Genomic DNA, 14,059 nt, shown 5'->3' with positions numbered 1-14,059 from the left:
CCCCCCCCCCCCCCCACCCCAAACCCCCGTTTTCCCCTCTACACAACCAAACACTTGTGCTTTACCAGCTATTCGTGTACTCAGTCACGTACTTATATACATACGATATAACAATATACACACCACGGGCAGAAGTGAATAAAGAACAATTCACTCTTGTTTTTTTTTCCAAGATCTTTGTGATTGCTCTTCCATTTCGTCAGGCATAATAATATAATTGTTTATAGCACGTCTTGGTTCTTTTTAATATTAGGCTACGGTTATTGGTAAATGGTTTGAGAACTGCTATGTTCTGTGTAAACTGCAGTTTAGAATGCGTTGCATCACATTAGTTACCTTCATATTTTGTAGTCTACCACAATTACATGTAGGGCCTTGATCTTCTACAATTTTTCGTAGATTTCATAACCAAAATGTTATCGTACCATTTCATACTGAAACCTGTCACTAAAACCTACTATAGAAGAAAAAGAAAAAGTCCATTATTGTATTTGGGAATACGATAATTATCTTTTTTGGCGGATGTGTGGGTAGTGTAATAGTCGTACTCTTGGTTTTGTATAAAGACGACACAAGATCATATCAGAAAAGAAGAAAATACTATTTTAACTCATTTTTAATGTAGTTCGAATCTAAAACTGGCGTTCTTTGACATTCGGACAGGGGAGAGAGGGTGAGTTTTCATAATTCTGTAAACGCTCACTCTTTTCCCGACGAAGATGAAAAAATGCACTCTAAATTGGTAAAATGCACCTCTTGCATACTGCTGCAGTGTTGGAAAGGGAGTTCAACTTATGGCAAATCATACTACACCAGCTGGTGAATGTACACCAAAGTATGTCTACACGTCTTGTGTGTCTTGAGCCACCGATTCAAATCTCAGTATAAAAATGCCTCGAAAAGGACAATATCTTGGCTTGAACAGCAAAAACAAAAATGTCAAAAAAATAAAACAGGTAATGACACAAAACAATATGTAAAGTACACAAAATCATAACAAAACAATGCGTAAAAAATAGCCAATATCGTCACTTAAACTGCAAAATGATAAAAAGAAACAACCTGGAATTGAAACAAGATGTGAAAAGAAGGAAATTCATCATAGAATCAGTTGGAAAAACTACAATTACAATATCACCAAAAGAACAAGCTCAATACAAAGGCAAACTTTGCTCAATGCGTTATTTCCTCTTCATTTTAAAAAATTTCATATTAGCATACATGCTTGTGGGGGGTTTTGGGGTAGAATAAGAATAATCAACTTATTGTTTTGGAGCTGCTCGCAAGGGGTCACATCTAAGGAGACCCAATAGTTTGGAGCAACACTACCGAAACTTGAACAGTATTTTCTTTAGCTGAAAGTTGGAGATGGGAAGAGCCAACTTGCACCAAAAGCCTGACTTAGTTGTCTGAAACCACTATTAGATCGAGAGCCCTGCGATGTACACTCACTGGTAGAGTTGAAAAGACAAAAAATATGTGCTTATCAAGTACCAAGTGACTTTTTTGTTGTTGTTGTTATTTGTTTTTGTTTTTTGTCCATATCATTGGGTGGGATGTAAATGAATTGTGAACGCGCACCATTAGTCGTATTATATACTTTTAATGTCTCTAAAATAATAACTCCATTTCCAATATTATTCATTAAGAAAAGTTTATTTACTTGAGAAAGCATGATGATAGTATAGGGAAATTACAGAAAGTGAAGCAATTGCAAACAAGTCTCAGAACCTGGAAAATCAGCAAGTCATATCGCCCGTGATCGGGCTCGCCCTTGTGGGCTGGAAGTTTAGTGTTGTTTACCCTCTCACTGACGGCTCAGTTTTCCTTTTCACGTTCCTTGTGACACGTGTTTTTCTGCACATTAGCAACCTTGCCTTTCCAGTAGTTCTCTTTCTTACCGAAGTTAAACTTGAAAGTCAGATGAAGAAAAAACCCACAAAAAAACCCAAAAAGAAGCAACCCCACACCCTAGAAAAAACAAATAAACAAAACAAAACAAAACAAAAACTAAAAAAAAACAGAAGGAAAACTTAAAAGCAACTCCATCCCTTTCCGTACCTCAAATCCCTCACTCGCATGAACATGTTTTTTAAAAAAATGACCCATGCCAGAAAGAAAAATGTTGAAATTCCTTTTTGAAAATTTAAATCAATGTCGACTGAATTGCAACCCAGCATGACACTAACTGGACTAGAGGGTGCTCCCGGAGGACTATTGAACTCTTAAATAATGTCGCTCCGACCGCAATTGTAACATTTTTCTAGATTATTTTCCTGCTTACAGAAATAAATTGAATTCTCGGTATCACAATTACAGGGCTGCTTTTTTAAAGCGCGGACGTTAACAATGTCGAGAGCGCTTTCCACTTACACATGCACATTTCTTCCGCTTGATACGCTTTTTATTTTGAAGGCAGCAAACGTCTCGCTAACGCGCATTGTACCTTCTGTCATTGTTCCATCTTCTCTGTTCACCACCTTATTAGCTGTGGATGTCACTGTGGACACACCCAAGCCTCTCTTAATTGAATCGTGTGAACACAGCATGAAACCCGCATTGTTGTGTTGCGTGAGACCGGTTCTATACATATCCTTCGTTGCTCGCTGACGCTTGCTCCTCATCCAAGCTATTTTCTGGACTCTGTTTTTTTAAAAAGAAAATAAGGGAGGGGGATTGTTTGTTTGCCATGAAAGGAATAAAAACATTTTTCAAGATATTTAATTTTTGTTTCTATTCAACAGAAACCCGACTGTAAACAGAAGTGACACAGAAAGAGAGCAGTTTACGTCATTCAGTGAAGAACTAGAGGAGCTTTCATCTCGAGAATCTGCTTCCCTGACTGTGGTGTTGTCGCCTTCATTGATACAATGTGAGGACTGCCACCCTTCGAACATCTATTTTTACACTCATTCTTCCAATAAACCTGTCAAAAAGCTGGGAAGGCAGACACAAAACATCGGATTACTTTGAGACTTTATCAATGACACTGGTTTTGATTCACAGAAGTCCGGCGTGCTCTTATGGGAGATCATATAGAAAAAAAGTGACAGTGATGTTAATGTAAGGGAAAAATATACCCGTTCGGTGAAACGATGTGTATCGTACTGAATTAGAGCAGATTGCACTCGTCAAAAACCTCAGAGGGTAGTCCTAGGGTTTCCATTGTTTAGATTTCTTTTCTTTTCTGTTGCTACGCGCGAATTTGGTTGTGATCTGCATATCGAATATACATTAATTTCGCGTAAAAGCAAGAAAAATGGAGAATCGAATCTGGGCTGGTCTTCTCAACCCAGAAGGGTGTTTCGCGAGCTTGTAGGGGATAGACAATTATAGCATTGTTCGTTACCGTAATTACCACCTCCTGCTGCTTTTCAATCGGCCCGCAGTTAGACATGAAATCAATTTTGATCAATATTCTACTCCGTAGATGGCCATTGTGTGATGACGACAGGGAAAGCCATCCTCGGCGTGTTTACCTCTAGTTATTGATCTTAAGACAGGCTTTATGCTTGCTGATGTAGCCATTCTCCTCTCCAACGAGGTGTACGCCTTTAAGGCCAATGTAAATTTGCATACGACCAGACTTTGTGATTTTACTTCCTCCTCCAAGATTTAGATTTGAGGACAAATAGGCCATGGCAGACTCCGGGACACTTAGCTCTTTAACCACCGACGTACCTATCCTGAACCTCGTCACAGCGTTACAAGATAGCCTAACCGCTGCTTTAAACGCCAGCACGTCTTCCCATGGCGTCATCACCAGTAGCACTACTGTGGATAATGTCCACTCTTCGTTCATCGGAGGATCTTCTACGACCTTACTTCCACAACTTTCCAACATCCTTAGGAATCGTACGGAAGACCTCATGCGGCACCCACACAGACAACACAGTCACCGCCATTCCGGGAATAGTGGAAGTCACGTCATCCATAGCTCCAACGCTAGCAACAGCACGAGTGACGTGGACGTGGGACCTCCGGAGTGGCACCTGACAGTGTACAGTCAGGAGCACCTTATCGTCACAAGCATTATTCTTGGTCTTTTCGTCCTCTGCTGCATCATCGGAAACTGCTTCGTAATTGCTGCGGTTATCCTGGAACGGTCACTTCACAACGTGGCTAACTACCTTATCCTCTCGCTGGCCGTGGCGGACCTAATGGTGGCAGTGCTGGTCATGCCCCTAAGTGTAGTCTCCGAGATTAGTCAGGTAAGAATGTTTAGAGTAAACAGTAAAATCCCCTGGGCCATTATGCAGGTGATCTGCCTTTCAGTTTCATTTTCAACTACCTGTTTAAAAACTTAGACAGATACCAATATTTTTTTAATGCTCCTGAGGGTGATTAGAACATGTTGCATACAACACAGTGCACTTTTTTACGGATACGTCATTACTGATTATAGAATTCATAGAAAAATCTATGCTCTTTAAGAAACAACATTTAAATTCAAATGCTATTGTTGATGGCTGTAGTGGTGTGCTTTGGTTTTGTAGCTTTACATCTAGACTCTTTCTCAGAGATACACCCCTGCGGTCAACAATCTAAAACCCGTCGACCCAACATTGATTTTCACTCCTTGTGAAACTGCGCTTTATTGCCGCTCCACCTTTGAGGCCACAGAGAAGTCCTGTGCAAACATTCAGTAAAAGCCATTCAAGTTTACCACTGACTCCAAAGAGTTTGAATAGAAAACGGTCTTTTAGTTTGGTAAGTTAAGAGGTGGTCAAGACGAGGGGTTAAAGAATCAAACTATAGCAAGTGCTACTAGTGATGGAACTTTTCATGAGTTTGCAAGGTCAAAAGAACACATGCGTCAACATTGCCTCTTAGATCCATGTCATAGAATGATTGGTATTAATGTGCCTCCTCTAGATATAATGGTATGATTTTGTTAAAGAAATGGCATGTTTTATAAAGCATAACAATCAAATAGCATCCTAACTTTAAGCATACGAAGGGTATCCCAAATGTCGCATTTTGTTCATAACTTCCACACGTGTTTGTAGTCTCATGTATGTTAAGCGTTCGCCTGTGTGAAGTTGAAAAGACGATACACGGATTGACATGGTGACTTCTTAGGGCTATTTCCTTTTATGTATTATAATATGAATGGAAGGGAAAGAATGAGCATAGGAGTGTGTCGGGAAACAAACTTACAAAATCAGTACGGGCTGTGACTTCTCAGGATATCCGGCAGTCTCTACACTAGACTGCATGTATGCATACAGCGGGGCATTAGAAACTACATCCGGCGCCCTATGGTGGCTACAGTGACGTTAGCAATTCAGATAATAAATTCATAAAGACGAGGCTCTTATTGCCACAGGTGGGTCCTTCCTCTATATTTTTTTCCCAGATGTTTCTACAACATTCATTCCGTCTTCAAAGAATATATTTTTAAATTTTGATATACCCCATAACACTACTATTATAATAATGGCTTCGACATATTTTCTGTAGTTGCTGAAAAAAAGGTATTGGTGTAGATTATTGCTGCTGCCATCGTTAACATATTATTATTATTATCTGTGCATTGATATGAATACGTTTTAGGCACAGATGTTGGGGTTTGGAATTGGGTGTTGTGCTTTTGTTATCTATGTTACGTTGTTGTTGTTGCTGCTGCTGCTTTTGTTGTTATCAACACGAGTGTTTCAACGCTGTTGCCCTAGCAACTACCTTTTTAAAACTCCTTAATCACCCTGCAAGTGTAAGAAACATCAATGATATAATTCAGCAGTTGCTCTATTGTTGTCGGGCCTGTTTTTGAAAATCAAGCTTTCATTTCCGATAGCTAGCTCCACTCCCTTTTCTCTCAGGCAATACTATAGCCAGTTACACGCGGTGCTAGCTCGTATTTGCACACACAGATGAATGATTACGTCATTTTTACGATTCATGTTCCATTAACATTATAAAACTCGCCGTTGAACAGCCCCTTGTAGTGAAGGGAGGATTAAAAGACGAAACTACTTTTTTTTTTACACAAGCAATACTTTTTGTTTGACTCACAATTCTGTGCTAAGGTTTAAGCCACGCGCTCTCGTAGAAATGTTGCAACTCTTTTAGGATCAAAGGGATTTGGCTTTGAACTTTATGTATATGGACTCATTTTTTTAACAGTCTGTTTTTATAACTCAGTTACATAGCATTTTTCGCGATTTAGTCATTGGCTATTGCATTCTGCGATTCAAGAACATTCCTTTCTCGTTCAACCTACAATATTACTCATTACAACTTGTCTCATCCTCTGTAATACACTTTTTTAAAAGGGTAAAATACTTGGGTTCTATAATATAAATAAGCTTTGTGTATTATTTTAGTGAGGTTAAGCATTATAAGTTTCCGTGAGATGTTTGGAAAACGATATTTGTTTTTATAGCTTATTCTTTACACTTGTGTAAAACTTGTATGTTTTGGTCGTTACGATGAACCCTCTATTTGTGATCGTAAAGTCAAATTCCATCAGTGTTTGGTCTGCAGCAAATCAATAACGACGTTAACAATAATTCTTATTGATTTTGCAGTTGCAAAGGCTTGTGATTTATATGTATATACATATATATACACACTTATATAAAAATATATTTATAATATATATATTATATTGTATATGTATATACATATTATATATATATTTAATATAACATCTCCCTTAAATTTGGTTGAAAGGTACCCTGGGTCCTGATAAACTGTAACAATGCTTCTTTTTTAAAAATCGAAACTTCTTTAGCTCTGTTAGTGGGCTCTACTGCAGTCCTGTAGACTCTGTTCGAATTCACTACGTGGCTTTCCTAAACTTGGGTTCAGAGGAGTGGCGCTTTAGAGACTACACTTGTTCATTTATACGAGACGGACAACTAGTAAGAGGTACTTTGCTTTTAAGAATGTACTGTCTTAAAGTGAGTTTCAAACCCCATCAATGCCACATGTGGGTGGTTGGAGGGTGCCACTGGTAGGTCGTACTTCTTTACTTTTCTTCTATTGTTTCTGTCTCTCTGTCTCACTTTTTCCTAGCACTAAATAGCCATTGTTGTGTCGATGGGCTTCTCTTTACTCAGACAAACAAACACTCGAACACGATACCACGTGACTAAGTAACAACAGGCATCCACCCACAGCATCATTACAGTCCCCCCCCCCCATTCCCGCCTCGCCACTGAATTCACCACTGGACTGTACCCACACTCTCTGGACCTCAGATGGACTTCTTGCCCGGTGTGCGTGGATATACTCGATCACTGTCTCCCGGAATAGTCGCTTAGTGGACATCTACTTACCAGCCGGACAGGAAACCGGTTACACATCAGACTTCCTCCTACTTAACTGTCCACTGGCTGCAAGGAAATTAGTCTCAACGTCCCACCCACATTGTGGGGTTTTCAGCTTTAAAAATCGAAAAAAAGGATAAGACACAGCTGATTACTCGTCACACCACACCCACATGTACTGTTCTGGGATTTTCATAAATCCTTCATCTCCAATTAATATTCAAAACGATCCCATCTGCTCCTAAACATTGGTACTGGATTGTACGATTAATAAAGCGAGACTTTCTATTCGGAAGCGTTAGAAGTAATATTTCACAAACATAACTTCTTCGATGATCTTTACCTGTGCTGCTATTTTCAGTCAAAGGAAAAAAACAACATGTTTGCTTCACCAAAGCTCCTCGCTGCTGGCTAGATTGACAATACTTCTTGTGTACTTTTGCATAATTAAATACGGTCTCCCATTTTCTTTATCGCACTTGTCCCTAAGCTTTATTTACACCAAATATTTTAATATCTATTCACTTAATTCAGGTGTTAGTTACGCTTTTAATCTTTTATTGTGTTAGTAATTGTTCTCCTCTCCCCCCTACAGCCCCCTACCACATCTTAAGGTTAACCACCTGTGAGCTTAATCGACACATATGAAAGCTCATTTTTACTTTCATTAATCATTTTCACCTTTCAGTGAAATATGCCTTATCATGGACAAATAGAAAATATCCCACACTACTTTGTGCTGTAAGATGCGATCAGAGATCGTAAATGATGATAGCTTGATTGATGGAGGGACTATTTCTATGAAAGCATGCTAGTGTCGTAAATTATACTGTCATTACGATCACCAGCTGCGGGTAGCATTTTCGTGAATTCGAAAGAAATTCATGCTCTGGAGGATGATATGGTGATACATTGATAACAGCTGCTATTACTATAGACTAGCAGCTGAATCGTTTGGGACTTAAAAAAACAAACATCCCAAGAGCACATATTCTGATATGTTTGGCCTGTTTAGAAACTTAATCAATTCCTCAAACATGGTATAGGTATACCTTTCAAGCCCTTTTACGTAAGTTATCATTTTGGAAATAAAACCTTCGGAAACATTTTATCGTTTGGCTTCCTTTGAGAAACATGTCTGACGAGAAATTACATTGCCATTCTCTCAGCATGGTACAAATACGTATAGTCATTAATTAAGCGTTGAGAGATAGATGAAAGGACTGCCGCCTATCCAGGAAAGGATGCAATCAGTTTCCATAAAGCCTTGAATGTTTCAGCTTGATAAGCCCTTTATCTGTGACAGGGAACACACTTTCGAAATGAACCATCAGCTTTTTGTTTCTAGATTAAAGGCTCCCCGCCCTCCTGAAAATAATTAAACGTAGAGTGAACTAATAAGCACGTTGTCACCACTATGCCCAAAGCAGTAGCGGTTCAACTTACGAAAAAAAGCAATCTCGTTCTGTATCTCCGTGCCTCTCGTTTCAGCAGTGTCTGGGATGTAATTAATTGCTTGGCACTTTCCATCTGCAAGTTATAGACTTGAGTTTGATACCGCAGTGGGGACGTTCTTTACATCAAGTATATTTTGTCCTTCTCATGAAATGATGTATCCAACTCAAGCTGGGGCTGGCCCTGGAGGTTGGGGGCAGGGGACGAGGAGAGGAGGGGGAGAGTGTCGGAGTAACCCGCTTCCTAAATTATCTAATTGATCTTCATCACGGGCGCATACGTTTGCAATTATTTACGTCTTCTATTTTGTTATCTTTCTCTTTCTTTCTCTTCCTCTTCTTCTCACCGTCTCTCGTTCTTTCTCTCTTTTTCTACTCCCTCGCGGCATCTCTGTCTTACTCTCTCTATCTCTTTCTTTATCTCTCTCTTTCTCCCTCCTCCCTCTTTTTTTTTGACCCTGCCCAATTCTATCATCTGGCGCTTTTTTGTTTAGTAATAACAACAAACTGTGCGGAATTTGGGATTTTGAAATTAGTTGTTAGTCTTAGAGTAAACACACAGGAAAATGTTTTACATACATAAATAAATAAATGAATAAATAAGTAAATAAACCTACTCACTCTTTCATAATTATTCAGTGTTTCCCCAAATACACTATAAACATTTTTAGTTGCCTTGTCACAACCACACCATTACACTGAAAAGCAGTGCAAATTCAGAAATCAATTCAATTAAAAAACTTAAGGAAGACGTTTCTCAAATTCAAGCAACATAGCGATACACTCATTTAAAGTATTGAGAACTCTCATAAAAAACCCAAGCGTTGGTGTTCCTGAAAACTTTGGCAAGATATATAGTTCTGTTTCACAGTGTAAAACGGTGTCTAAAATATTACCTAGAATTTTTGAGTCGTTTCTGGAGTTCTCAAAAGTATAATAAAGTCCTCCCCCCCCTAAAAAAAAAAAAGTGAAAAAATTGAATTTGAGACCTTTGAGGGAGGTTTGACATTTGATTCCCTACGTATCTGTGGGCGTTGAGCTATAGTACAAAAAGTCAAACCATCCCGATGATAAGTAATAGATCTTGTGGATTTCTGCAAGGTATCGCCTCAGCCCCGGACAGGGGATCTGTGTTGTGCCCCCACCTTAACCTTTCTAGAGCTGCTCATAATGCAATCTTCTCACAGGGTGGCAATCTGGAACTAATTCATCACAGCGGTTCACACTCCTCCCCACAGTATTATTAACCCTTCCGGTTCGGTGTCACCTTGTTGTGGTGCCCCCAAATCCCCCCCCCTCGCCCCCTCCTATCCAGCCCCCACCCAAATGCTCCCCCTCTGCCTTCTTGTTGTCTCTTTCTCGCTCTCTAGATCTCTCTAGATCTCTCTATCTCCCTCCATTTTCTTACTCTCTGTCTCTGTCTCTGTCTCTGTCTCTGTCTGTCTGTTTGTCTGTCTGTCTGCCTCCACAAAAACATACACCCAACACACTTGTCTCTGTTACTCTCTTTCTATCTGTCTGTCTCTCTCTATTTCTCTTTCTGTATCTCTATTTCTCTCCCATTCTTTCTCTCTCTCTCTCTCTCTCTCTCTCTCTCTCTCTCTCTCTCTCTCTCTCTCTCTCTCTCTCTCTCTTGGTTTCTTTCGCACGCCATCTCTTTCTTTCTCTCTCTCTCTCTCCCTCTCTCCTCTCTCTCTCTCTCTCTTTCTCTCTCTCTCTCTCTCTCTCTCTCTCTCTCTCTCTCTCTCTTTCCTTCTTTTCCCCCTCTCTGTGAGTATGGGTAATGGGGATGGTTATGAATGTGTGTGTGTGTGTGTGTGTGTGTGTGTGTGTGTGTGTGTGTGTACATGTGTCTGCGTGTGTTGTGTGTGTGTGTGTGTGTGTACATGTGTCTGCGTGTGTGTGCGCGCACGTGTATGTGTGTGTGTGTGTGTGTGTGTGCAAGTATGTGTGTGCGCGTGTGTAAGTATTTTTTGGGGGCACAAATCTCTGTTTTTGTCAGATTGTCTATCTGTCCGTCTCTTCCTAGTTCTTTCACTGTTTCTCTCTCCCTCTCTCTTTCATCTACTGTCTACTAAATACTAAGTATTTCAGTGTGCGTGCCCTAATTTCCGTTTGAGCCTGTTTGTGTATATGCTTGTATATGTGTATGTATGCACGTGTATGTTTTTTGGAGTGAGTATAACAGTGACATCAGCCCACGTCAGAATTGTTCGCCTATGTAAGTCTTCCTACACGTGAGAGACAGGAACTTGCCATTATAACATTCTATTCTTTCCCCAACTGTTTGTCGTTTGTCTGTCATCCCACCACGCCAAATATTACAACCTCAATTCAAAACAGAAAGAGATGTGACTGTGTGTACTGCCATTCCAGATGTGTATCAGTTCGGGTGGTGAAAACAGGTGCGTGCTTCCCAAATTTCTTCCTTTGTGTTACTGAATGCCCCGTTCAGAGAGGCTTGTAAATAACAGAGGAAAGCGTACCGCAAATGTCAAACACAAATAAAAGTAAGACTATGAGAACAAGAAATATTGTGATCACTTCTCTTTGACTACAAACTTTCTCCAAGTGGGTCCAATAGAATGACAGACCTCAAATAAAGAGAAAAGGCTGGAGCCTATATTTTTCGTCTGTCTGCGGAATTAATAACTGTTTCGATTACTTTCAGAAAACATCACGCCTCCCTGCCTAGGTATTTGATATTTGGATAAGGTCACGAGATTTTGAGACGACAATTGTGGGAATTTTGTGGTTTGTTTTAATTGGAGATACGAAAATAGCGAGTGAAGAAGAAACCTGACATAAATATTATAGATGGGCGTAGGAGAAGAAAAAAGACAACCTCTTAGCCGCTTTGTAGACAATGTCACATGCTTGGCAAGCTGCGTTAAGCGTAAGAAAGGAACATAATAATATACTTTCTGGTCTTTGTATTCACCCCTGTAGTAGAGCTATTGTTTCCCTCGCTGTAGAGCATCATTAGTGAATGCCTCACTGCTAACACATGGCGTTTTGAACCTTTGCCCGTCATCCCCAGCTCGCCCACAATATTTCTTTCATGAAAACAGATGGAAAAGCTATCAGGAACTTGCCACACCGACTTGGAATATCGCTCCATCTTCATATCTCTTCAACGGATACAGGCTTTTGTTACGCCTGCACGACTCTCCCAAGAATGCAAGCTTTCCCGCGGGGAATTGAAAGACCTAACTGATAGATCCCCCACGAGTCTTATTTCCCATCCCTTTGAATTTTCATGATGTTTTCTTACTCTCGCCAAGCACTACATCATCGGTGCGACACTTGGTGATGATGACATAATCATTAGTCTGCCCAAAGTAATATAATCCGAGTGCAGGTGCGTAATAGTATGCTGCTGTTAGACCGTTTTAACTGCCTTCGTATTTTCAAAATGATTCACATTTTCAAGCGTTTCAATACGACGTCTGTTTCGTTTTTGCTTACCCTTTTCGATCCTCTGTTTTGACTTTGTCTTGTAGCTTTTTGTAAAGAGTTTCTGACAGCACTGAGTCATCTCTACTTTTGTTAATCATTTTAACGTATAATAAAGGCCCTGAAAACATAATGATCGTAACATTAAAAAGTATTTAAAAGCAGCAAAAAGGAAGTATATGATTTCAACGGAGAGTGGAGGGAGAAAGGGAAGGTGGAGGTGACATTTAAACAACACTGTTCTCTCTGATTTTGGTAAACTCATATAATTACTGACCCAAATGATTTAAGCTTTACCACTTTTTGTTGTGTAAAGAGTAGGCGCTTTGTTTTTTCACTTTGAGACCGGTATGCAGCTGGACTGCAATGCATTATTCGTTGTGAAACGTCTCCGAAGCTTTTTGGAAATATAATTTTCATGGCTGTTTGACAGTCAGACGGTAATAACGGGAATTGACTTTGTAATCAAAATATATCGATATCCAAGTGTTCTGAAAATGTGATCAACCAATACTATATTCATCATTCATATTGGAGGAGAGGAGGGTTTAAGGTGTAGGCGGTGGGTGGGGGAGAGGAAATGTTGGCAGTCCCAGATGATGAAAGAGACTAAACACTGAGTCCGCCTATACCCCCCCCCCCCCAATTACACATTTGTAAACCCCTCAGAGTTAAAATAGCGTCAACACATATTGAAAAATTCGTTTCACTGGGTTCAGGTTAAAACAGAAGATACCAGCAACATGTCAGACATGACCTGAAGTCGAAGAGCCAACGGCTAATGAGAAGCTGCTAATATTGGATGAAGTCAAAGGGATGTCACGGTGGCCTAAATCAAACTGGGTTGACCACACATCACAGCTTTATAGCATCTATCTAAACCTGCTGTTTTGCGTCAACAAAAACATCGGTCTTTATCTAACGAGGACGTTAGAACAACCCCCCCCCCCCTCCGGTCTCAGACCTCTTCATCTTAGAAAGATAAAGAAAAAGAAAGTTCGTGAGAGCTGTGTTATCAAATGTCAAGCACTGTTGGAGGTAAAAATTTCGTTGACGTTCTATTGCCTAGAGATTACATTACATGTCACTCACAGAGTAATAAAATATGGCGGACGATAAACCGCTATTTACGATCCTCCGAAATCTTATAAACATAACATTATTTATTCAAAAGGTAAAAAGGTGACGTCAGCTTTGTTTGACGCTGTAATAATTTCATCCCGTAGATAATTAACCCGCTGGGTTTGCAAAAAAATGTGTCTGGAATTCAAAATACCAAATATGTGTAATTGTTTGGCATTATCAGATCTTATAGCTCACGGCGTTTCATCTTTAAAGACAACAAGCTACACTAAATAATGCCATGGACCTAATAGGGGTTTGTGGTTTGCGGGGGCTCTGGTCTGATTCGCTCCTTTTTTCCTATCAAACATTTATCATTCTTATCACTCCTGATTTTTTCTCTTTGTATGTTTATACTCTAGTAACATCTGTGATCTTTGGCACTATGACACATTTGTGTTGCAAGTGTTGTAAACCTCTTACTAAAAGTAAAGTAAAAACCTAATAGAGGAAAAATAAATGGTTGAATAGGCAGTTAACCTGAAAAACACCTGGGGGAACCCTCTAGATGTAGTAAAAAATAACTAACCGATTACTTTTACCTGATAGACGTCAGACGGCAAAATCAGAAGCATATGAAACGTACACGTTGAATCGAATGAATTGGGTAAGATCTGGAACAGGCTGTGGACGTTTTTATTTCTATGACATTTTTAGGAATGTGTGAGATCTGAAATGTCTGGGTGAATGTGTATAAATGAATGCAGATATGTTGTAAGAAAGGGAGAGAGGAAGACTGTGAGAGAGAGAGCT

General features: G+C 39.7%; 1 protein-coding gene across 2 annotated transcripts in view; it reads left to right on the top strand.

The window, feature by feature from the left end:
• Positions 1-14,059, top strand: part of LOC100533276 (G-protein-coupled 5-hydroxytryptamine receptor 2) — a 170,993-nt gene that overhangs the window by 105,544 nt on the left and 51,390 nt on the right. The window contains exon 3 of one of the 2 annotated variants that reach the window (XM_013080815.2): positions 2,745-4,211. In XM_013080815.2, the coding sequence (XP_012936269.1) occupies positions 3,639-4,211 (573 nt within the window). In that variant the 5' untranslated portion in view covers positions 2,745-3,638. 2 annotated transcript variants of the gene reach the window in all.

The sequence above is a fragment of the Aplysia californica genome, unplaced genomic scaffold (genome assembly GCF_000002075.1).
Source record: "Aplysia californica isolate F4 #8 unplaced genomic scaffold, AplCal3.0 scaffold00101, whole genome shotgun sequence".
Lineage (NCBI taxonomy): Eukaryota > Metazoa > Mollusca > Gastropoda > Aplysiida > Aplysiidae > Aplysia > Aplysia californica.
Note: the sequence above shows the minus strand (reverse complement) of the source record. Positions and strands in the feature narration are given on the sequence as shown.